This window comes from Meleagris gallopavo, chromosome 19 (assembly GCF_000146605.3).
Source record: "Meleagris gallopavo isolate NT-WF06-2002-E0010 breed Aviagen turkey brand Nicholas breeding stock chromosome 19, Turkey_5.1, whole genome shotgun sequence".
Lineage (NCBI taxonomy): Eukaryota > Metazoa > Chordata > Aves > Galliformes > Phasianidae > Meleagris > Meleagris gallopavo.
Window position 1 is genome coordinate 545,180 of NC_015029.2, and position 25,633 is coordinate 570,812.

The 25,633-nt window shown below is 55.9% G+C and overlaps 1 protein-coding gene across 18 annotated transcripts in view; it reads right to left on the reverse strand.

Annotated features, from left to right (window-relative positions):
* Positions 1-25,633, reverse strand: part of EXD3 (exonuclease 3'-5' domain containing 3) — a 245,838-nt gene that overhangs the window by 8,510 nt on the left and 211,695 nt on the right. For 10 of the 18 annotated variants that reach the window (XM_031556113.1, XM_031556118.1, XM_031556120.1 and 7 more), the window contains one exon: positions 14,637-15,671. The exons of 2 other annotated variants lie outside the window; for them this stretch is intronic. In XM_031556113.1, coding sequence (XP_031411973.1) covers positions 15,225-15,671 — 447 coding nt within the window. In that variant the 3' untranslated portion in view covers positions 14,637-15,224. Of the gene's footprint in view, positions 1-14,634; positions 15,672-25,633 lie in introns of those variants that run through there. 6 more of the 18 variants (XM_019621321.2, XM_019621320.2, XM_010720708.3 and 3 more) reach the window with 3 other exon arrangements.

Below are 25,633 nucleotides of genomic sequence, written 5' to 3' on the forward strand. Positions count from 1 at the left end.
CGCCGAGCACAGCCAGGCAAGTGCACCCCGGCTCCCATCACCGTGCTGGGCGTGCTGGGCGCTGAGATCTGTGTTCTCTTGGTCTGTGCTCACCATGTCTGCGTCAAGGGTAAGGAGTGAGTCTGGTCCGTGCCGGCCCGACCCGTTGTCCCTGCGATGGTCCCTTTCTGTTGTTTTCTGCTCCCCTCTGCCCTCCAGTTCTCTACCGCAGCGCGGGAACCAGCAGCTCTGCAGTTGCTGTCCCACTGCCCGGCACCCACCGCACACACACAAACTCTGCTTGCAGCTGTTCTGCAGTGCCACCGCCGAGACTTATTAGAAGGGGATTAGAAGGGGTGACACCATCGGCCCCAGACCGCGACATCACAGCGAGTCAGCACAGCTGGCACCCTGTGCTGGGACATCCCCAGCCTGAGCTGGCCCAGCTCTGCCTGCACGGCACAAAGAGTGCAAGGCCCCCAGATGCCTTTTGCAGTGCTGGGCTGGCCAGTGGCTTTTTTGTTTCGGACAGTGATCCTTGCCTCTCCCAGCCCCCCAGGGGGAACTGCACAACAGTGACACACAAACCTCCCAGGACTTGAGGGACTGGATGCACCAGCCTGGAGCTCCTGGGCCGTCTCAGCATCCCCATACTTTCCCAGGTTCAATAGATCTCAGGAGCCAAACTTTCTGGGTCTTTAGAAGGGCCCCGAGAGCTGCCCTGAGGCCAGGTGGAGGCTCAGAGGCTGATGCCTGGCACCTGGAAGGTCAGCCGTGCTGGCTGGAGAGGAGCCAGTCCTGTCCTTCCTCTGATATCCCAGAAAGCTGCTCCAACAAAGTGCTCTGGAGTCACTTTGGTGGTAGAAGAGTTGGCCCCATAATGGTGTCCAGGAGCATGGGTTTCTCCCATTCGCTCTGCAGACACAACGACATCAGGCCAGCATCACTCACCAGCGCCGAGGCTCTTCTTGGCACTGGTTTTGCTGGTGATATGCAACTCTCTGCCTGGAGAGCTTCTGGCTTAGGAAATCCTCATTGTACCAACATTGGCTGTAAAGGGCAACATCAGTAGTGCCCGGAGTGAACTCTCTGGGGCAATTCAGGGCAGCTCATGTCAGGACAATTCCCTGGGCGTCTTCTGCTCGCCATATCACAGGGCCATCCAAGTGCCACCTGCAGTGATATCTCTTTTCCTACTCACCGCCTACCCTCTTCCCTTCCTTTCTTTCCCTCTCTCCAAGATGGATATCATGTGGTGAAAGGGCCACTCCTCCGGATAGAGCTTGCAACTCTCATCCTGGTTGTGAAACCACAGCCCTTGAGCATCCAGGAGTTTCTTTCGGGGACAGAGTGAGATGGAACGCTCACCACATTGGGCATGGGGGATGCTCAGGCCCAGCACAGGTTGCCCACGTTGCTGTCATATTGCACAGACAGGCCTGCCTCTGTGGAAGCCAAAAGCAGGGGCTGCCCAGGAGGGAGGGGGATTGCGGGAATGTCAGTGACAAGAAAATCAGGTAACCGTCACTGGCAAATTCCAATCACAAGTCAGGATTTGATGCCTCATGCTCATCTTCCTCCATGTGTGTATTTTCTCATGCTTTTTCCCAAATCTCTAGCTCCTTCTTGCTGCAGTTACAGCTCTGATCTTCAGATGCTCTTTTCTTTCTCTAACAAATGTGGGGTTGGATTTCCCTTAGCATCTCTGAGCCCCATGCACAAAGTGTAGATACTGCGGGTACAAAGACCACCTCCAAGCACAGGCCCTGGGACAGCCACACGTCCAAGGGGGGGGTCAGAAAGCAGCGGGCTTGCTGCTCCCCTTCCCTGGAGAGCCAAGAGCTTGTCTCATCCACTGTCATATCATCAGTATGCTGCTGCTGCACGTGGCACTCCTGCCTTGGGTGCCAGCAGAAGCCATGCTGGGAAATGGGTCGCCATACGGGATGGCAACCTGGGTATCGTCTGCTAACCCTGGCTGTGCAAGGAGCACTGGTGTGTGTATGGCCACAAGAGGCAGGTGGGCTCCTGGGATCACGCCGGGGCATTCTGGTTCACAAAGAGGGAAGGGCTCTGTTTATTGACTCATTAACATCACTTCCCTCATCACCAGCCAGGTACTCTGAGAGGTCTCTTAGGCAAGTGCTGACCTAGCCCAACCCTGCTAAGCTGGTAAGATGACACGGGATCCCATGCCAGCCCGGCATGGCGTTCCCACTGCTTTCTCTGCTCCCGCTTTGCTGTTAGTCATCTGTTTCTGGAAGGTTTCTCATGCATAATAAAGTGTTTCAACACTTGCATAAGCCAGCTCTTCTCATGAGTGACCTGCTGCATTTCCTAACGCTTTCCCTAGGCAGTCCTTCCGATTGCCACGAAATACGGAGTTAAAACATGAAGCTTTCTATCCCCCTCGGAGGCAAAAGGTGTGGGAAATTGAACAGATAAGAATGCCTTTAATTAGTATCATTTGCATAAGCTCTGGGAAAGGCTCACCTGACAGCTAGAAGGGCCTCATTTGTCTGGGAGCACGAAACAAGAACCACGGGCACTGAAACAGGCAGATTAGTGGAGCTGACAAGAATGGGGAGATAGAGCCAGCGGAGGTCAGCCCCAGGGAGCAGAAAAGTGGCCAGGGCTGCTGCAACCTGCGGCGGGCAGCGTTCTGGCTCCAGGCCTCTCTCGAGCCTCCCTTCTTTGGGACAACCAACTCTCAGTTGCCACGTGCCGGCACACAGCTGCTCTGGGGAAGGAGAGGGGAAGGGTAGCACACACAAGTCCTCATATGGCTTGGGAAGGCTGCCAGAATGGGCTCAGCATCCAGCAGGGCTGGGGCTGGGGTTTGCCTTCCACCTCTGCCCTGAGCTCCCAGGCCATCCCGTCCTTCACTTCTCCCTGTGCACGCTCACTCATTCCTCCACATAAGCACGTGCTCCTCTTGGGTCCCCAACAGGTGGGTGCCCGCTGGGGAGCACCCTTGGGTTGCCCTCCTGGTGGTGGCAGCCGTGCCATGCAGTGCCATGTAGTGCCACACCACGCTGTGCTGTGTGATGCCATGCCATTCTCTGCCATGCCAGCTGCAGCAGCTGACTACTGAATGCGCTCACTCCTCTCCACACACACGTGCTCACAGCAGCAGGTCCCTGACCACAAACCCCGTCCTGCTGCCGCCTCGCCATCGCTCTGCCTGGGGTAATCGGCTGCACTGAGGGCGACTTAATTGTCAGTGACACCAAAAACCCTTTTCCGTACCTCAAGGTCTTTGCAGTGATGAGAATCTCACCCGACATTGCACCTAAACCCACATGCAAAGCTGAATTTCCCAGGGGAAAAAAAGTAAGATGCTCAACCCCCCGCTCCTGCTGCGTATGCTCCCCACATCCCTCCATTTCCCACAGCTGTGTCTCAGCCATCTCAAGCCTCACTTGCTTGGTTTCTCCTACAGACTAGCAGAGCTGGGCTGCAAGCTGCAGATGTGGGGGCTGAGCCCCTCTGAAAGACTCAATCTGCTGCAGCACTCTTGAGCCAACCTTAACCGTAGCCTCAAGCCCTGTTTGTACAGCACCCAGCACAACGGGGTGCTGCTCCGGGACAGGATCCTAGGGGTTACAACAAGTTTAATAACAAAGCCAGAACAATAATAACCACCTTATAATGAGGTTTCTCTGCATCCCCAATGCTTTATTTCAGGGTGAGTTCCATGCCAGGAGCTCCAGGGCTGGCCCCTTCCCTTCCCCTGCCTGACCGCCTCTGCCTCGGCTCCTCCAGCCCTATGCTCACACTCTGCTTTTTGCCTGCATAAATCAACTTCCCTGCTTTATATCCACCTCTGAGCGAGGGTGAAACCCTCCTGGGTGCGCATATGGGCATCCTGCAGCCATCGACTCCAAGGAACACACCTCCTGTGGGGCTGGTCCTGAGCCATCCCATAATAGTCTGCACCACTGCAGGAGCAGGAATATCTTGTCCAGCTCTTCTTTCTACAGGGAAATCCACCCCTCGGTTCACGAGCAGTCCCACACAGCACTGCTGGGCATCACCAAAATGCACACTGGCCCTACTGGAAGTTGTTTTCTGCCTGATTCAGGTGCCACACGTTGCTGCAAGCAGAGCCCTCGCTCTGCCCTCTGACTCTGCACCAGGTCACGCAGTTTCAAGTGAAACTACTCTCGGGGCTCTGCTCTCTTCTGCAGGTGCTAGGAAAACATTAGGAAATTATGTTTACAGTGTACTAAGCCAAATGCTACCCTTATTCCGGCTTCCCCTGGCTTCCTCTGGTGGCTGTCCCTCAGAACCGTTGGGGTCACGGGGACACCTGTATAACATATGCCAGAGGGTTTCTTCCCTTACCCCTCACTGAACCCTCCAAGTTTTCCAAGCTACCATCCTTGCCCAGGAAGGGCTCTGATTTTCCCCAGATCAGCCTGCAGCCTTGTGCAAAGGGCCCAGGACACCCTGTGCCAGCTGCTCCATACTCCCTCCAGCCAGCCCTTGTCTTTGCACCCCAACCCGCTCCCTGCTGCCTCCTGCAGAGCCCTGGGCAGGGGCACACGAGCAGGGGCTGAGCTGGGTGGTGATGGCGGTGGCCGGGGAAGCCGGGCTCACGTTTCAGCTTCTATTTTTATCTGGGAACCAAAGCCTGCCCGTGGTACAATCCAGAGGCCCCCAGAGGCCCCCGGAGGATGCGCTGCCTCCCCAGCTGGAGCCAGATAGCATCAGCTCTCTACCTGCCTTCCTTGTCAGCGTGCCAGACCTCCTGTGAGAAGGCAGCATCTTCCGAGGCACCCAGGCATCCTTGCCTGTGGTGTGCAGGGCAGGGGAACATGGATGTCCTACTCCTCATCACGCCCAACCATCCAGCACCCAGCATGGTGCCAGCAGTGGGATGTACATGTGTCCCTATTCAAGCCCGGACCCAAACCCTCACCACGTACAACCCCAGGAGGGCCAGGATTCACCTCCGGCCCTTGTGGTTGGAAGGCAGCAGGGTGAGTTTGGGCTGGAAAGGGAAGAGGGCACGCGAGCGGCGGCAGCATCACGGCGAGGAGCCAGGCGGGGAGTGACAGCAGCACCCCGAGCAGCCCGGCTGGTCGCTGGCTCAGCGCCCATGGGTGGCTCCTGCCATCCCACTGCACAGCTCAGAATGTTGGTATGGAGCCAGGACCTGTGACGGTGACACTGTGTTGGATCTGTGGGATTTTGTTTAAAAAGAGACAAAATAGATTTAGTTGATAGGGTTACAATAAAATGGAAGCATCTAAAGCCCAAGGTGCTTGCTTGGCGTGCAGGCTGTGCTGGATGGAGACTCAAGCCAGGACCAGGTCACACTAACCTGGCAGAGCTCTCCCAGACCCGGGAACACCATTTTGGAGCAGCAACATCATGGGCAGCATCAGAGCACAGCCCAGAGCTTCTGTGACGGGCATCAGGACAGCTGAGCCCCCTTCGTCCCCCGGCCGGCAGCAGCGCCTGCTCCTTTAATTGGGGCGAGATCAGAAGCTGCAGCAGAAAACGGGAATTTAAAAAAAAAAAAAAAAAAAAAAAAGCGTGAGAAAGGAAATCTGAGCAAGGCCTGGAGCGATCTAACCAATCCAGCGGAAACAATAGCCCAGGAAGAAAAACCAGTTCCTACACATAAGGTAGAATAGGCTGGGAACGGCTGAAGGAGGGGACGGGAAGGCCAACCCTGAGCTCACAGCCTGCAAAACAACCCCGCAGCAGGGCCGGGCCGCCCGCCCCGCCGTGCCCTTCCCGCAGTGCCTGGGCAGCGCAGCAGCCCCGCAGGGCAACACGCAGCTCCGTTCCTCCGGTTGGAGCTCAGCACCCATCAGTAACTTGGCTGAGATTAGCGTCCAGGCTGCCATTAGCCCCGAGGATGGGATTAGCCCTGAGGAAGGTTTGCTTCAAACGTGGGTCTCGGGGTACTTCCAGGAGGGGGGAAGCTGTTGGTGACGGCGCAGACCTGCCTGGGCACCACTGCAGCCCTGTGGGTCAGGAACACAGACACAGCTCCACAGCTCCGTCCCTCCTCCCCACATCCCACAGTGGAGAGTGGGCAATGATGAGTGCCCAAAAACCTGCAGGGGTGCAGACGAGTGATGCAGGCACATCAGTGCTAGGGCAACCCGTCTGTCTGTCCCTCCCAGACACCCATCCTCACTACCAGCCTGGTGCAAGCAGCAGGGCAGGTAAAACAACTCCAGCACGGTGCAGGGCTGCTGAATGCAGCCCCACACTTTGCACCTCCATGTGCCAAGCTGTCACCAGCACCCTGGCATCCCCCACCACGCTCTGGCGGCGCACTCTCCACTGCCCCAGGACTTGGCCTCGCCTGGCGTGTGCAGGAGGAGCCAAAGAGAGCAAGGGCAAAGCCGTTCCCAGCACATTTTTCTGCTTTGACACACTCGCCAGCCCTCTCAGGCTGCAGCTGGGTTCCCAGCACGCCGCCTGGCCTTCCCAGCCCGCTCCACTCAGCGAGCAGCGCATGGGGCCCCGGATTCCCCAGTTATCTGGCAGGGAGCAGCACGGGACAACTGCGGCAGGCAGGCGGGGGCTCTGGGTTCAGGCCCCAGGCATTGTCTGCGTGGCCTGAAATCGCTTTGGGTCCCTGTGCTGAACCGAAGCCCACAGCTGGTTCAGGACTGTGGGTCAGGAACCTGCAAGGATCAGCTGCGGTGTTCTCTAAGTGCCCAGGACATGCATCGAGATGAGTCCCGGACAGCCGACAGGCAAAGCCAGCCTCAGTTCAATAATGAAATAAAGATCCTAAGGCAGAGATACCACATTTGCAACACTGTGGGGCCCCTTGGGCAGCTCGCCAGCAGCCCGGTGGAGGCACGCACTTCGCCTCTCGTTTGGTGTGTTCTCACTCACAGTGTCCAGGCGAGGAACAGCCCCTGCCCAGCTCTATGCTCGGGCAGCCCGGAGCCGCGTGGGGCTGTGCGACCCATGGGGCAGTGATGCTGGGGGCTGTTCTCCCCACACACAGCTCTGCCACACAAGTGGCACCATGGGCAGAAGCAGCATCCCTCAATGCAGCCTTTGCTTCCCAGTCACAGCACCTCCCAGCTGAGCTCTGCAGCCCGGACCACAACACCCCCAGCACCCCTGCAGTGCTCACCTCCCGTCTCACCATCTCACTCTGGTGCTTCCATGCTGGCTGCCCCCACTCCTATCACCTCTGTGCCAATTCCCCCCTGTGCCAAGCAAATTTATTTAATGCCAAGCTTTTCCCTGCTCTCTTTTCCCGTCCCTATAATCTCCGAGGCCTTTCTAGCCAGATGCACTTCAGCTTCTTCATGTTTTGCTGACATGTTCGCTCCAGATCATGGCACCTGGCACCCAGCCCATGTGTGCAGTTGGGGCAGCCCCAGCTATGAGCTCCCTCTATGGGGGTGACACCAGGGTCCTGCTGCTAGAAATCCCAGCAGCTTTCTTGTCTTGGATTTAGCAAAGCCCATCCAGTCCTTTTGTATCTTTCTCTTTTTTTTTCTTTTCTTTTTTAAGATCAGAATAGAATGGAATAGAACAGAACAGCTCAGTTCAGTTGGAAGGGACCTTCCGGTCCAACGTCTGACCCCCTCAGTGCTAACCAGAACTTAAAGCACCTTATTCAGGGCCTCATCCAAATGCCTCTTGAACACTGCCAGGCCTGGGGCACTGACCACCTCCCTCGGAAGCCTGCTCCAGCGTTTGACCACCATCACAGGAAAGAAATTATTACCAGTGTCCAGTTTGAACTGCAGTCCCCCCAGCCCAGGGCTCTGCTTGGCTGCATGAGGTGCCCTGACAGCCAGCTCCAGCCCTGCAGAGCACAGCAGGTCCTGGCAGCGCAGCGGAAAGCATACCCACACATGGGTGGAAAATGGTTAGAGGAGAAGCAAACAGAAAGCAGATTTGACATTTTGCAGAACAGAAGGAGAAGGAGTGATGCTGGGGATGAAGGGGAAAGAACCTCACGCAGGCCTCCTACTGAAGGTTTCTGTTCCGACTCTCAGCTCTGCGAGACATCTGGCAGCTCAGCCTGGAGGTGTTTGCCACCACCATGCACCCCTGGTCCCACCGCAGCAATGGAGCAGCTCTGTGGGGATGTGGTGGCACTCACTGCTGAGAGCTGGCGGATGTGTGCAGCCACCAACACAGCCAGACGTCCCCTCAGCTGTCACCCATGGGTGAGGGTGGTGGCACTCTGGGGAGCTGGAGCTGCTCGGCACCTCTGGAAAATTAAACCGTAACCCCGTCCTGTACACAGCCTGCCACAATGGGTGGCTTTCCTGGGTCAGCAGGTGGGAAGAAGGAGCAAATATTTGCCTTTGCAAATGCGATTGTTGCCATTACAGATATTGTGAAGCAGGAACGTGCTATCTCTCACGTAATCTTTCAGCCCAGAGCAGGGACATGGGCTGGCCAAGTGGATCCACTTCTCCCAAGGTTGCCATTTGTCACCACATTGTCCTTTGGGTCTCCCCTGGTGACTGTTTCCTGAGCCAGAATCTTCCATCAGCCAAGAGCTCAGGGCAAAGAAATGGATTCCCCAAGACAGGTTTTACATCCTGTTTTATCCTGGCTGCCCTTTTCTCCTCTCTGATGGCTGCACGTCCTGTCCCAGCCCCAGTGACCCTGCAGCACCAGTCTGACCACATGGACTCAGCAGTGCCCACCCCATCCTGCCCATCAGCATCCCAGCCTGCCCCTCATGGCATCAGGGCTGCTCTCTGCCCAGGGCTCCTCTCTGTGGTCCCAGCCCAGATACAGCCCTGGCAATGCAGCAGCTGTCCAGGTGTTCCAGATATGAAGTGCCACTGTGTCACCAGAGGCTCTCAGTGAGGACCAGAACTACCCCTCTGCCTGCATCATGTCTAACAACCTCTGCTGATGGAGATGCCCAACGTCTGCAGGCTTTGCTCTCCTTACAGCTAAAGAACTAACTTGAATCTTCCCTGCTGTGAGTCAGGACTTGTCCCCATCTTCATGGAGGGTACAGGAATCCCACACTCTGGACTGTTTTTGCTCTGTTAGCTCAAAACCAGCAACGCTTGTAGGGGAGAAAGTCATTCTCAGTACACCCCTCTTGCAAGGCCAGTGGTTCTGGGTCAGATTCCTGACAAATACCTTGCAGAGGAATGGGGCTTCAGGGCACATGGACGGGGTGGGAGCTTCAGAAGCTGTTCGAGGGCAGGGGAAGCTGCCAGCACCAGTGGCTCTGAGGAGTAATTGTAGCATCCAGACCAATGTTCCTGATCCATCTAGGCAGCTCTGGGAGGATGGGGGAGGGTGACCAGCCCCACACCTCGGCCCCTGGCATGGTCTCGTGGTCCTTTTGGTTTCCTGCAGCTGCACCCAGTTAGGAAAGTCAGCAGCTATGTGAGGATATTTTGGTTTGGTTCACCAAACCTGATCTACTGATAGGACAACCAGAGTATCCCCAGGGATGGTAATTTATTCCCTGGCAGGGAGGAATTTAATTGGGACAGGCCTCCTGCCTTTGTAACACATCTTCCATTGGCTGAGTGCCGATGGGCCTCCAGGTCTAAACCCGGATTGACATGGCTGTAGGACAGGAATAAACCTGTATGGGATGTGCTGCCTAAGGAAAAGCCTTCGGCAGAACAAGAGTGGAAGAAGGGGGTCCGGTGAGAAGCAGGCTGGTGCCAGAAACCTGTGGAAGGTTTGAGTGATGTGATGCAACGGCTGCAGATGGACTCTGGCAACACTTTCAACACAGAGGATCTCAGGGGGAACACCACCTTTGCAGGGAATGAACATGTGCATCTTAGCTAAAGTGGCACCGCCAGCTCTTGTGGGTCTTCTCCAAGAGGATGTCCCAGAAACAGTTTCAGAAGGAAGCCCACGCAAGGGGGGAATTGAGACCTACAGGGGAAAAATGCATGGGAGACATTGGGGGTGAGCAGCTACAGCACTGAGTCCATGCCAGAAGGCCCCAGGAAATCTCTGCAGGAGATTCCACATTGATTCCCACCATCTCCAGCCTTCAGATGTGGTGCTGTGATCCCATCAGATGCACATCAGTGGTGCGTGAGCACACCCAGCACACAGATGGGCACCCAGGGAGCTCACACACTGCATGCTGTGTCACACACACAGAAGGGTAAAAGAAAGGTAATAACAGATCAACTAGTGGCAGTTTAGGCTTTTTCTGGTCCAGGGGTTTTGCTGTCTATGGTTTCAGCAGCAAACTGGAGAGGAGAGAGTCTGGAGAGGGAGACAGATGGAGAGAGGAGTGATGCAGCCCCACTGCAGCGCCTGTTTCTGCTCTTTCACGGAGCAGCATGGCATCAGCCAGCATGTGCAAAACCTGAATTTCACCTCTCAAAAAAACCCAACACCTGTGAATGGTAAGCGCTGCTGGGCTCTTGGAGGTTATGCTGGGGAAGGGTGGTGTGCACCCATTCCTTGCATTCCTCCCCACTCCTGTGGGATGGTGGCAGGGTCACTGTGGCCAGGATGGCGGCTGGGCTGGGGGGTGGGAGCCTTGCTGGCTCCAGGCAGGGCTGGGGCTCTGCTCCTCGCCGTGGGGCTGTGTCCCCACTGGGGGCTGTGCTAACACACGCAACCTCACATCTACTTGAGCTGCTCTCAGGATTACCCAAACGTAGATCTCTCACCAACCAGCACTGCATCCCTGGGTGCCATCGCTCTGCCTGCAGTGCCCCACGTCCTGCCACATGCACGGCTACAGCGTTGTGTCCCCACGGCCTCCAGCTTTCCAAACACTGGATGCTCCAGAGCAGGAAACCTTGGGCTCATCTGTCCACCCAAGCACAGCCGGAGGCACACTCTCTCCTCCAGCACCAAAACACCTGAATGGAAATTGGGGTGCAGGGTGAGGCTGTAGGAGCTCCGACCGCTCCGTGCTCCCATCCCCGTGCTGACTCCCTCCCGGGCACATGAGCGAGGGCACAGTGCCAGCAGCTGATGGGAAAGTTCAGGGTCGGGGCGAGCTGCAGGGAGAGGCACATAAAGGACTTATTGTGCCGCGGGTCTCCCTCGGCTGTGCGTGTAGAAGGCAAGCAGTTAAAAAACAAAACGCAGCCCAGAAATATGACAAGACACCTTTTTCCCAGGCTGCTGTTAAACTCTAATTAAACATTTCAGCACACTCAAGCAAGGGAATGTCTGCTTCTCAGGCCCAGGCGATCTCAGCTGGAAAACATCTCCTCTGGTGTGAACAGCCTCGCACAGTGTGACCCAGAAAGACTCCCCTCAGCCTGCAGCGATGCGAATGCACACAGCAGGGTGGGAGACCTGCCTGCACTGCCTGGAGCTGTGGGTCGGGGCTGCATCCTGAGGACGTGGGGCATTGCAAACTGCACAGATCACCTTCTGAGCGTGCGGCTGCCCCGGTGCAATGGGGAGGCAGGCTCGGGGCCACCCTGAGCACGGCCTCTAAGACCCTCAGATTGCCCACTGCTGTGAATCTGCCTCACTGCCATCAGCTGTGTGTGAGCTCTGAGCTGAGACATGGGAACCCTTCAAGCAGTGCTACTGTAAAACCAGGCAAGGCCAGAGTTGGCATGGTGCTATTTCAAAGAGCGAAGAACAAACAAAACAGCACAAAAGAGCAGAGAAACAAAGCCAAGCACTGCAGGGAGTGCCGGGACTCCTCAACCACAGCAAATGAGCAGAGGGGCACAGGGTTTGATCTGCCTCTCTGCAGGTCCCCTCAATACCCAGCACTGTGATGGCTGATACCGGGTGAGCACCACCACAGGGCCCCTTCTTGGCAGCACTCAGACACCAGCCCTCTGCACTTTATCAGACACAGAATTAGATTATCAGCCTCAAAAATCCCTCAGCACCTTGTTTACATGCACAGACCACATAAAGTGCATGGGATGTGCTGTCTCAGGGGCTGCAAACCTACAAGAAGCCTTTGGTGGAACAAGAGTGGAAAAAGAAGGGAATCCGGTGAGAAGCAGGCTGGTGCCAGAAACCTTTGTAAGGTTTGAGTGATGTGATGCAACGGCTGCAGATGGACTCTGGCAACACTTTCAACACGGAGGATCTCAGGGGGAACACCACCTTTGCAGGGAATGAACATGTGCATCTTAGCTTAAGGGGCACCGCCAGCTCTTGTGGGTCTTCTCCAAGAGGATGTCCCAGAAACAGTTTCAGAAGGAAGCCCACGCAAGGTGGGAATTCCTTCTGGACTCACCCCACCTGACATGAGGCCAGAGCAGCAAACCATGCTTGGTCTTGCTGGAGCCTCAGGAACTGGTTGCTTCCACATGCTTCCTCAGCATGAGAAATTAGCCAAACCAAGGAAACCCTCCTGAGCTGCTGCATGATACAGCAAGGTGGCTGTTGTTCACCAGACCTGCAGTCAGGTCAGCATCACAGAATAGTGCTGTGCTGCAGTTCCACAACTGCTCACAGATGCCCCTGTCACAAATTGTGCTGCTCGCTAATGCTCTTGACACCCAAGAAAGGGTTACCATGAAAATCTGCAATTTCAGAAATTGCTGGGTAGTGGGAAAGTGCTGTGCCCTTCAAGGCTGGGATCGCAGGGACAGCCCGTGTGAGGACACTGTAATTTGGCATCCCGTGGGGGTGGAATTTGGCAGAACTGGTCTCTCCTGCTCCGAGGACATTCCAACGCCCTGTGCGGGCAGTCTGAATTAAACTAACTGGATAAACACAGCAGCTGGGGGTTATCCATCTCGAGCCCCTTCACTTGGAAAGCACCAACGCTGCTCTGTGCCCTGCAGGGAACTGTCAGTCCGGCACAGCAGAATGCTGAGCAGCACCCGCAGTGTGCTGGGATGGCACGTGAGTGCCCAGGGCTCGCAGCCCCACAGCAGAAGCCATCCTGGGATGGGGACATCTACAGGGCTCATCCCCTGTCTGACTATGCTGCTGCAGCAGTACAGATGGATTTTAGGCAGAAATCTTGATTTCTCAAGAGCTACCAAGCCCAGGTAGCAGCGGCCTTACATGCTCTTAGCCAGACAAGCAGGCTGTACTGTGGTGGGCTGTGCAGGACACATCCATCCTCAGCTCCAGGTCTAACCCTGAGCTGTTCTGACAGCCCCAGCCCTGCTTTGTGTCCCAAGACACAGCAGGAGGTGACGGCTGTGGGGACCGCAGTGCCACAGGGCACATCCAGTAGCCTTCCTGCTCTCCCCGGGCTGCTCATGACTGGGCAGTGCAGAGCACTGTGACACCAGCAGCTGGTGGTGTGGGTCGGACCCTGGCCTGTTGACCAGTTGTTTCCCAGGCTGCTCCCTCCGGAAGGAAGCGCGTGCCGCCGGGATGGAGCACGACGTGGGGGTAAAGGCACTGCGATGCGCTCCTCCTCCCCTCTTTGGGCAAGGCGGGGGGGACGCCAGCTGCAGAGGGAAAAGGTTCCCAGGATGAAGGTGTTAAATGCCCTTCTCCCGTGCTGCTGTCACCTCGCAGTCCCCGGGGTGTGAGAATCAGACTCTATTATCCCCTCATTAGGAACTAACATACTGTACTAACCTTTTCACATGAAAGCTACAGTCTGTTCGCCAACAAAAGCTGACGGTTTGTTCCCAGGAGTGGAAAAAAACAACAACCCAACAAGCACTTAGCAGGGGCTTCGGGGCCAGCCGTCCTCTTGGTGCTGTGGGGACCACGGTGAGCCCCACCAGTGCTAGAGGGGGATGGGGCTTTCGAGCAAGGGCAGCTCCTGGAGACTCTTTGCCTGTTCCCCCATTGTGGGACTGATGGAGCTGTGGGTATGGGTGCACTGCTCCATCTGGGCACACTGCCTGGGCTGTCCCCAAGGGAGGGGATGCCCAGCTGGCAGAGCCCTTCTGACCGCCAGTGTCACCATGGCTGCTCCAGGCTTCTCCTGAGCACCCCGCAGGGTCCTGTGCTGCTGAGCAAAGCACAACGCAGCCTGCGTGGCCCGGAATCCTCTTCAGGTTCCCTCCTGGTAGCTGCCACACTGCCCACCCCACCCACTCCCAGCAGCTGCTCAGCGGGGCTGGGAGAGCATCACAAGTCTGTGAGACCCATGGGAAAACCATCAGCAGGGTGAGTGAGACTGCAGGACAGCAGGATGAGCACAGGAGATGGCTCCTATGCCTTCCTTGGATGCCAGCAGGCACTGCTTGAGAATATGAACAGTTGGAGTAATGTCCTCCTTTCCCAATCTGTTAGTTAAAGGAGACCTGCCAAGGGCAGAAACCTGAGCTTCTGCTCATTGCAGCTTCTTGAAGCTGAGATAACAGAGACTCTAGAGCAGAGATCCGGAATGGAAAGGAGTTTCCCTGGTTTCTTTACCTGATCATCTGTCCCATTTTGGGCTGGAGACCTTTGTTAGCTGGAGAAATTGGTTTTGGGAGGTGCCCACAGCAAGTCCTGAATCCTTGAGCGGGTTTCAGAAGCACAACCCACGAGGGTTTCACACCCCTGGACATACATCTGCTTTCCTGCATTGCTGGGAAACCCCTGGAGCTCCTGGTTCATTTGTAGCCCTGCAGCCTCAACCAGATCATTGTGTCTGATGAGGAGAGCAGGAGGAAGGAGGGACACACGCCTATTTTTACACCATGTTTCCCCCCCCTCCCCTTATTGCTTCCTTCCCTGCTTGTCTCCCCCTGCACCCACTCTGCAGCCGGCTGTGAAGGCAGCTCCCCCCCAGATGTACAACCACGGCTCCATTGCAGAGAGGCAGGTGGGTTTGGCATCACACATTTATTAGATCCTGGCTAAGACCACAAAATCATTTGTCACAGGCTGTGGGCAAAACACTTCCAGAGGCTTCGCTGCCTCCTTGTGATGCAGTGAAAGAGCTGCTGGTGTATCCTTCTTGGCACAGGAATTGAACTAAACCCAGTGGGATGTCTCCATGTGGCCTGGCTACTCTCTCTGCACTGAGCCACCTGCAGCTGCTCTCCTGCACTGTGGAGCTGCGCTTTTAAGAAGTCTCTTTTCAATTGCTGCAGTCTGACTTGCGTCATCGTGTTTGGCCTGACGGTGCCAGAGGACTGAAATTCAGAGGGAAGCAAAAGCATGATAAATGCAGGCTGTCCCCCACTGCATTTCTGCACTGGTTTCAAGGAGCCCTCGGTTCACTCCGGAGCAGAGTGTGTGTGTTGCAGGCAGGCAGAGCTGTGTTGTGGGATGTTGGCTCACACATGTGCCCAGCGGTTTGCAGCAGCAGGCAGGCAACTTGTACAGAGCATACTTGTACAGAACGTGGCAGCATCATGTCCAGGGAGCAGAGGTCAGCACGCAGGCCACCCCGTGGATGCAGTTCAGAAATGCTTTTGAGCCACAACTTGAAGCCAGTTCACAGGAGGGAAGTTTTGTGTGAGATGAAATGCAATCCTTACCCAGCAGCTGGCACGGATGTGGCAGGAACTGGTGCACAGGGGAGGTGCAGAGCTGAGCCGGGGGCATGGCCAGGAGCCCTGTCCTCCCAGCCATCGTCCCTGGCCTTCCCATCGCTGGCCAAATTGCGAAGGCCCTGAAACCACTGGTGCTCTCCAGGGAGGCAGAGCAGAGGTGATCACACTGCTGCCACGAGTGAGGATGGGCCAGGAGGGCTCACACTGTGCCTTTGCCCCAGTTGGGCTCCCTGCTGCTCGTCCCCAGTACTGTGCTTGGGGCCTGCATGGGTCCAGCGTGGAAAATGCATGGTGGCATCCAAGAAAGCACACTTGCTCCTGGGCAATGCAGTGGCCCCAAACCTGCTGGGAGACCTGGACTCCAGCCAGGAGACACAAATGGGGAAATCATTTTAGAGGTTGGCCCCAAATCTTCTGCCTGAGGTCTGACTGAATGTGGTTTCAAACAGGCTAAGAAACAACCAACCAATGAAAATTAACTCCATATGCAACATTTTAAGTTTAAAAATCTTAAGTGAAAACTTAGTGAATGCCTCCCTGCCCCCCACAGCTTTTTCAGTTCAGTCCATGCAGCAACGAGCACATTACAGCCGTGGGCTTGCAAATCCTAATTCAGAGACTTCTTTGGCTCCATCGTTATCACTACTGAGCACTCTCTGCTGGTCCCCAAAGCCTTGCTGAACCTGCAATGCCAGAGGGCTCAAATGCCTTCCTTGGAAGCTGGCAGCCATCCCTAGAGCATCAGCCCAAAAGCACTTACATGTTGAAATGATGCACAAAAATGAAAAGTGCAATATAATCAGGTACCTAGGTGGAGTCTTAGGGGAAAGTAATACGCAGTTTGGTCTTCAAGGCTAAACCTCAGAGTGCAAAGCAAGACAAAATCCAGTCCTGAAGGTCTCAGTCCTTCTGGGACTGTGTGCACACCTGCCAGCACAGTGGCCTCTGGTCCCAGCACTCTGTATGAGGCACTGGGGAAAACCTCACAAAAGCAGGAGGTTACCAAGACCTTTGAAGTGAAGTGTCCCCAACAGCCTGGGAGACATCCACTAGGTTTGTGTTGAGCCTGATTCCCCTCAGGATTGCTGCTCCCCCAGCTTTTGTCCAAGGATCGCACAAAGGGTACCCACATTGGTGCATTCTGTGCCCTGCTAGAACACAGAGTCAAGAGTGGAGATGGTAGAGGAGGCATTGAAAAATCAATATGAAAAGCTGGTCTGATGCAAGTAGCCCCTATGACTAATACAGGGACAGCACAGCCTTGACCCAATGTGCTCCACAGTGTTGCCCGACTCCTGCTTTGGGCTGGGAACAACAGGGGACAACAAGACACACACATCCCAGGAGCACATGTACGTGGCACATGGGGTTTGACTGTGCAGCTCCTGGGCAACGGAGGCAGAGATGGATCATGCTGTCCTGTCCTCCGCAGCACCAAGCAGTCCCAGAAGGATCAGGGTTTTTGTGATCTCCTCTAGGGATCTGCTGCCAGGACTTCAGCACAGAGCGTGACCCCGGTGCTCCCAAACTCAGCACATACTGATGCAAACAGGCAGTCTCACCCCATAATGCTGGCTCCACATCTCTGGCCAGTTCTGAATGCTGCAGAGGCACGTGTGAAATTTTGGGGAGTCTTGGGGGGGATAGGGGACTGTCAGGGCTCCTGGACCCCCATGGCTCAAATCCCATGTTTCCTGCTGGCATCCCATCCAAAGCAGCACTCAGCCCTCCTGCCAAGTGTTGCCTGCTCTTTGGGAAAAGCAGCAAGATTTTCTCACCGTCAGCACAGAACCATAAATCACTACAAATTGCCCAGAAAACTCCACCCCACCAAGGCTGGCTCGGTGCATGGGGTGGCACACACTGCTTGGAGCCTGGGGGCTGTCACCCTCTCCCACGGGCTGGTAGGAATCAAAGGACCCAAGACCAAGCTGGTGCCTTCCCCTTCCCACTTCCAGCCTAATTTCAGCCCTTGGAAACAGACTTCTTAGAGCCACTGGAAGTGCTGTAGATATTCAGGATTCACACTCTCTCACTTTCTTGGGCTTCACCATGAAGGCAAACACAATTATGGAAAAAAATACTTCAGCAGAAGGCTCGAGCCTTTGTTTGGCAGCTGCCAGTTGATCTTGGAGCTGCAGGAGCCACAGCTGCATCCCAAAGCCCTGAGTGGAGCTGATGGGAGCACAGCTTGGCATAGCACCGCATGGCACAGCACAGCACAGTATGGTACGGCACAGCACAGCTATGAGTGCTGCTTGGTGCTGCTCTTCCCTTTGCTTTGCTGCCCACAGGCACGCCCAGCAGCGCAGCAGCTCTTCCTGCTCCAAGCACATGCGGGTTAGCAAGAGCTGGGCACAAATTGGGGACAATAAGAGGGACTAAGTAGAAAATCACAGTTTTTCTGCTAAGGCAAAATGCAGGGCTGCAGTTGTGATGAAATGGGATGGGAGCAGCACGGGGATGCTGCAACACGGGGCCTCTGCACAATGATGGGAGCCACAGGGACTGGGAGCAGCAGTGCCCGATGGACCACTGCGCTCCTCCCAGACTGACATCAAGCCCTGTCCCACCGCTCGGGCCTCACCGCGGCTAAACCATGGCCACACGGCTCTGCCTGGGAAAGCTCAGCAGCGGAGATGACAGGGAAGCCAACTGCTGGGCTGCCCTCCCCTCCCGGCCTCTCCCTGCCGGCTCTTTCATCTCCAGACGTGCGGCTCTTTCATCTCGGCCAGCCTGTGGAGGTGTGAACAGTGTGGGGTCCCACCAGCACTGCGCCCAAATGGCCGCGGCCTGCGGGGCCTGGCTGCAGCCTGCCCGCCATCGCTGCCTGCCGATACGCTGATGGCAGGCCCAGGGGGTGCTTGTTAAACCTATACATCCCCATCACGGTGCCCATTGGGGTGTCTGGGGGCAGAGGCATTGGCTGGAGGACTGAGAATCCTTATAAGCAGCATTATAATGTGCTGACGGGTACCAGCTGCAAAGAGAATGCAGCTGGGTAATGGGAGAAGCTGGAAGAGAATGAGACCAAGAAAGAGGAAGAGAAGGAGAAGAAAAAAAAATGGAAAAAAAGAGAAGAGAGAAAAGAGAGAGAAGGGAGAAAAGAGAGAGAAGGGAGAAAGGAGGAGGAGAAGAGAAGAAGGAAGAAAGGAAGGAAAAGGGAGAGGAAAAGAAAAAGAGGAAGAAAAGGAAAAGATTCACCCAAGCACCCAGAACCAGAACTCCTGTGTGACATTGGCAGCATCTCCGAGCTACACGTGGTCCCTGCAGCAGCCCAAGGCTGGGAGCTGCCCTGCGGGCACCATGCACCAGCAGTGACAAGGAGCAGAGCCAGTGCTGGCAGCAAGCACAAGAAATGCTTCTGCTTCACACTTGCTTGAGCAACAGAAGCAAGCAGGAGCAGTGGAGCACTGTCACTCAGCCTGCTCAGTCATGCTTGTCCCTGCAAGGTCCAGGCCCAGGGACATGTGGGCTCTGGTGGCTCCCACCCTGCAGAGGTGAGAGAGCAGAAAACAAATCCAAAAAAGCAAATGAAGAAAACTGCTGTTAGTGTAGCTCCCTGCCTGGGGTCAGTGGTGCTGCATGCAGTAGGGTTCGCACAATGCCATGATGGGCACAGCACCGGCACTCGGTGTTGGGAACCTCCACATCACCTTTGCTATGTCACATAACTGCACCCAAAAAGGCTGTAACTAACACCCAAGAGTTCACACACCACCAAATGTTTCTTTGCTAAGAGCAAAAGTGATGAGTTGTGTGAATGGTGATGCTTGGGGGGAAGGGGCGTGGGGGAGAGATGCTCTAAAGCAGAACAGCAAGGGTCTAAAGAGCAACCACAGCTCCCAACTGCATCCTGGGTCACAGAAAGAGGGACAGAGAACCAGTGTGGAACAGCAGGGGAAAGCCAGCACATCTGGGATGGTGAAAGCACCCACCTTGCCTTTCCCATCCAACACCCCTTACACCCAGTCACAGTGAGAGGATTTGGGGAAATTTGCATTGCACATCACAAATCCTTACGGGCACCACCCTCAAGCCTGTTTTCTGCCTGATCAAATGCTGAATAGCAGTAAAAAGGAATTAGTACCAGTTGCTTATTGAATTGTTTTATAGCCTTGCTGAACCCAGAAGTTTGATGTCCACCCAAATTTAAATTCACCTTGTAGAAAGGGTCCCTGGACGTAAAGAAATGCAGTCTGTTGGGACATGGGGACATTTGCCCTTGGTGCATGTGTGCTCTAATCCAGCTGAAGAGCTCAGGCAGGTGTGTGCAGCAATCCCCGCCCTGTCCTGGTGACAGAGGAGACCCTGCAGAGGTGGCAGAGACAGCGCTGGGCAGGGGGGCTGCAGGGCTGTGCCACCCTGCGCTGTTTGTTTCTCTCTGGAAATCCGGATCTCACCTATTTAAATAAACCCTCTGGGAGGTGCAGCAACAGGCCTGTTGTTGAGTGCACAGGAAACAGCTGCATTCGATTAGGCAGAGCTAATTTGGTGGCTCCGATAGCCTGGGAATAATAATAATAAAAATCTCCTCCTGTTGCAGCACTATTTATTTTCTATAGGAAAATCAAACAGAAAGTAAACAGCCCCTCAGACAGCGGGAAGAGGCAGGCAGGGTCCTTTCAGCAGATCTGCAGGGGTGGGAGAGCCAACGATAACACACGTGGATGGCTTATCCCAGCTCCCCAGAGGTACCACATGGGCTGGGGGTGTGTGGTGCTGAGCGCATGGTGCAGGTTGGCGTGTGCAGAAAATGCTTTTGCAGCAGATGGGGTCCAAAAGAGGCAGCGACTGGAGGGAGCCGCTGGGATCCTCACCCAGAGTATCATCCCCGGGGGTAGCGGGGGCTGCCTCTCCATGCTTGTGCACCAGTGGGGCAGGATGCGGTTCCCTCTGGCCCTATGTGCCAGGGAATGTGAGGAGGTGGGGTCCACAGCATCAGCAGCAGCCCAGGGAGCACAGCTGCTTTGGCTTGGGGCAAGTATGAGCTGACCCCGGGGGTCGGCGTGTCTGAAAGCATCCCGCCTGCTCCAAGCAGTAGAGAAGTACCACTGTTCCCATGCCATCCCCATCCTCATCCTCGTCCCGCAGCCACACACGCTCCCCAGCTCACCAGGAGCACCCCGTACTCACTAGGTGCTGACTCAGCACCTGGGCACAAGCCAACAGTGCTGTGCCACGTGCTGCCCTGGGACTTGGCCTCAGGCACACATAGGGCTGTGGTGGCATTTTGGGAAAGGGCACACAGATGCAGACAGGTGGTGACTCACTTCTCTCCCCCCCAGGAGAACCGAAGCAGCATGCACTGCAATCCAGCTTCTCAGAAGCTGTTTTCCATTTTTTTCACGTCGCTTTGAAAAAAATTGGCCGTTGCCCAGCCCTAACTGAGCTAAGCTGCCCCTCCAGCTCCTAGACTCCCAAGCGGCCGCCAGGACTATTTATGCTGCTGCCCACACAGATTTCCCAGGGAGGGCAACGTGCAGTCCTGGAGCGGAGCTGCAGCCGAACAGCTCAGGCTTTCGGTAAGAGCCCTGCTCTCCTCTGTCCCACTCATGCTGCCTCATTTCTCCAGGGTAATTCCAGTTCGCAGAGCAGGCTTTTGGTTTTCATTCTTGAGATCTCCAACGTGGCAGAGTGCGGCTGGAGCACGGGCAAGCAGCAAGCACGGTCATTGCTCCCCCCTTCTGCCTCCCTGCTGGAAGCCTCGGCACAAAGCCTTGGGGTTGTGCTGGGACGTGGCCATTCAGCCTGTTTGACTGCAGCACTGTGGAGGTTTGGGGTGGTTTTGGAGCCATACGTCCCCAATGGGGACTCTGAAGGATGAGAGGAGAAAAGCCACAGCCGGCCACGCTGGTTCAGCACAAGTCCCAGGCACCCTGGGGGGACTCTTGGAGCTCAGGTTATTTTTGGACATGAGAGATGTGCAAAACCCTGACAGAAAAAGGCAGCTTGCAGGGTTTGAGGTCATCTGTAGGCCCTCACTGCCAGGTCACAGGGGAAAGCTGGAGGAGGGATGGAGGGATTTTCCCAGCAGGCTCCCACCCTGGCATGCTGCGTGCCTCCAGATGCTCTGCGATGCTATAGCAAGCCTGGGCACCAGATGCAAAGCAGCTGAGCTTCATTAAGCCTCTCAGGGCAGCTTTACTGTACACTACACAGTGTTTTGTCAGGGAAATTCCCCTCCCGTTCTTTTCCCAAAAAGAAGCCGGAGCAGGAGGCTCTGTGCTGCCCCAGGCCCTTCTCCCATCTCTGCTGGGGTGTCTGCATGACAAGTGGAACTGTGTATCAAGCAGGGGCTGGAGATCAATGGAAATGCTCAGACACCCAGAGAGCAGCACACGGACACTGCTGGATCTACAGGGGACATGGCCGGTGGTGGGCAGCACACTCACCTCCACCAGCAGTTTCCTGGCGTGACTTCTGGCATGGCCCTGCCTTGTCTGCTCCAGCTGGGAAATATACTGATAACACTGAGGCTGAGATAAAGCAAAACACCCTCCAAGCTCCCTCCCCACACCCAGTAAGCCCTGCAAGGGGAAAAGCACGCTGCCAGCCCCTCCACCAGCTCCAGGGCTACGAACGCAGGGCACCCCGGTGTGCCCCGAGCACCGGGCCGGCACCACAGCACTGCAATTCCCACATAACCCGAGAGCATGGCAGTGAGCGGGGGGCCCTCGCACGCCTGACAATAGTGCTTTCCTTCCCCATCAATAGCGGTGAGATGCACGCTGGGCTGACACGGAACTGTGCACAACAAAAGCCAGTGTCCGAACAAATCTTCTCAGGCGCTGGGTCCCCCCGGTGACCTGGGGTTAGCCCGGACTTTTGCTCCTGCCTGGCCCTCCGGAGCAGGAATGTCCCTCTGCGCTGCGCCATGGCTGGTTCCCACGCTTCCAACCTGCTTTGCTATTTATCAGCACCGAGCCTCTAATCCCCTTTGTGAAGGTCTGATTCAAGCTCAGCACAATGTGGCAAAAAGGGGGGGCAGGGGGGAAGGGGGTGGGAGAGTGGGAGAGAGGGAGGGGAAACAGTCCCAAAGAATGAAAATCAAACCCTCTACCTTTCCCCTGCTGATTCCCCGGGGACTCCCCAGCCCCTGGCTGCAGCACAGGCAGCACGCACGCAGTGAGCACTGCTGTCCTTTGGGAAGATGGGTTCCAGGGTTTGCTGCTCTGCTCCCATGCTTCCACTGCAGCTGCATCTGATGTGGGATGGAGGCATGCGAGAGGGCTGCTGGTGGGCATGCATGGAAGCAGGCAGTGTGAATCCCCATCCCTCACCCTGCAGCACCCCCTGCCAGACAGCCCTCCTGGGCACATCTTGTCAGGGTGGTGAGTGACGCAGCTCTGTGCCACCATGGTCACAGCAGAAGCCCCGTGTCGTGCCCTGTTCCATCCTTGCATGGGCTGTCCCCCTGCTTGCTCTGGTGGAGGATTCGTGAGCTCCTTCCCAAGATAACTCAGGAACAAAACAGTTTCCAAAGGCTTCGCTACTTACAAATGAGGGTTTTCAAGCTTTTGTCCCAAATCCAGTGCTGTTTTCTTTGCGAATGGCAGGGAAAAAAGTAAAAGAAGAAGAGATGACCTCCAATGCTAATCTTGTTAGGTTAAACTGTTCTCTAAACAGATGGAGGTGCAAGGCAATGGGATTTTTGTCTTTTCAAGGAAGGGGTTAGATTTGTAGGGCACCAGGGGTCACTCCGGGCAAACTGGCAGCTCTGGCCTTTGTGTCCTAGAAGCGAGCAGAAAGTGAAGCAGTAAGAAATGTTCAGGGCTGAGCGGCTGAGATGGGAGCAGGGAGCTGGGGGCTCTCCCCTCACAGGGCACAGCCTTGCTTCAGGCACTGGTGTCACTGAGGGCTGGCATGAGTCCTGGCACTGCGAGCAGGGCATGCGGAGTGGGCAGGGACCTGAAGGCTGCTTCCTGCTGCAGCCCATTGCATCCCCCAAAGAAGAACTCGCAAAGCTGCCCTGTGGCTCTTCTAGGACTCGTCTCATCTGAGAAGGACGCAGACCCCGGGCAGGACACGCAGCATCCATTGGGCCCCGCTCCAAGCCTGACTTCATACAAGCACTGCATGGCCGTGGTCTGCCAGGAGGTGCTGAGCATGCAGCTGTGAAGGGGAGCAGTGCCCCACACCCCCTGGGGATGTGATCCTCAGCATTCAGCAGGAGGCCCCCAGGCTGAAGAATCAGCAGTGGAGAGCAGCACTTCTGCCTGGGGTCGGAGATGGGAATGAGCTGCATGAGCCTTGCTGAGCTCAGGGGACATGTTTAGGATTAACCCAAGTTGTGTCCACATTGGCATCATCCCCAGCTGTGGGCAAGGGCTGGCAGAGCCCAGGGAGCCACTATCATGGCTGCTGTCCCCTACTTGCAGCCCCATCTCTTCCTAACACCCCGTGTGACAGAAAATGCCCCAAGTCACAGGCAGCCTCAGATTTAAAGCCACGGCTGCATGGTTTGGGAATTTCTGGCCCTTCCCACTACAGCATTATATTTTTCTGTAGCAAAAAAGGACTTTCCCCTCCACTCCTCTGGTTCCCTAAAATCAGGGCTGTTCCTGCAGGGCTTTGTGCTGTAGGGCTGCCACTGCACCGCTCAGTCAGGAGGGATTGTGATGGGACAACCTTCCCCAGTCTCCCTTCCCCAGGCTGGGGGACAATAGGGCCAACCTGGGGGTACTGGGATACAGCAGGTGGATGTGCAGCTATGGGGCAGCAGTGGGAATCCCAGTCCTGTGCCAGTTCCAGTAGTTGGAAACCATCAGCTCTGAGTAAAAACGCCCTAGAGAGCAGTGAGACTTATGGACTTAAATAAAGAAGGTAGATTTGAAGCCCACACTGAAATGCTAATGTTACCATGTTGAGTGTTTTACTTAATTCAGGTGCAGATCTGGTTTCCCGGGACAGCTATGGTGCTGTGCAGGCAGGAGGATGGGGGAATCCCCCCGAGCTGCAGGACTAGCCAGGCACCTGGACATCCTCAATAGCAGAAGAGCTGCATCACACACCCTTGGATGTGCCATGCTGCTCATCCACACACATCTTTGTCAGTAGGAACTTCTGCTGCGGCACAGCAACACCCCAGGAAACACTGGTGCTCACAGCGGGAGCACTGGCATGGCCCCAGCCTCATCTAGGGGGGGCTGGTGGAACTGGGGAGAAACCTCAGCCCAACCCACATGGCCTCAGGGGTGGGTGTTTGTGCCGTCCTGGTAAGCACAGGCTGCTCTCACCTTCCTCTTCCTCATCCCCTGTGGAGCAGAGCAGACCAAATGCCCGATTCCTCCTTCTGGCTGCAGACACATCCTTCCAAAAGGGCACAGCGCTGCCCTTCACCCTCCCACTGCAGCTGCACGAGGAGCTCGGGGCTGCAAACATGCGCTCACTGCACCGCAGTGCTCACAGCAGGTGCCTTCACACCCTCCCACCTCATGTCTGAAGGCGGCCAGCACACCATGCTCCAGGCTGGGAACTCACCATCATCACTCCTTCCCTCCCCCCGGCCCCAGCACTTAAAACAAACAGGAGACGTGAAAACGCAGCGTCCAGAAAAATGTGTGAACAAGGAAATGAAAAGGCACAGCGGCCACAGTGCTCAGGAGCTCAGCTGGGAGCCCGTGGGGCTGCAGCGAGGCATAACCAGCAGTCGGTCTGTGCACGGGTTTGTTGCCCTGCTGCCAGGCTCAGGGCTGTGCAGGATGAGCTGCTGAGTGGGATGGTTCCCGTGGTGTTTGGCACACAGGACCCCTTCTTCACCCTGGGCGGGAGCAGCCACAGGCATGAGGGCACTGGTCCTGATGGGCCTGGATCACTGCACACAGCTGTCCCACCTGATGGCCCAGGTGTTCTTCCCAACTCACACTCATACCAACCCCAACCCACACCAATACCCAGCCCATACCTGTACCTAATGCCTGCCCATACCCATACTCCAGTGCACACATTTCTTGTACTCCGCTGCCTTTATTCCCGAGCCTGTTTTCCCAGCCATAGGCATTCTCTAGCCACTCTGAAGCTGGAACACATGTTCAGGTGGCAAAGGGGAAAGCTCTGCAGCCTTCAAAGCTCCCTGCATTTAGGGATGGTCCAGCTCTGCGGTTTGACCACCGGCAGAGTGGGGCAGCCAGGCAGACACTGAGAGGCACTGCAGCCCATCTCTGCCCTGAAGGCAGCACTGGGAGTTCCAAACTCCATCTGTTTGAGCTGTCAGAGGCTGTGCAGGTGACAGACTGTTGCTTCCATGCATTAAACATCCATCCCATCCATTATCTTTAACAAACACAGCACTGGCTTCTTCCCTGACACAAAAA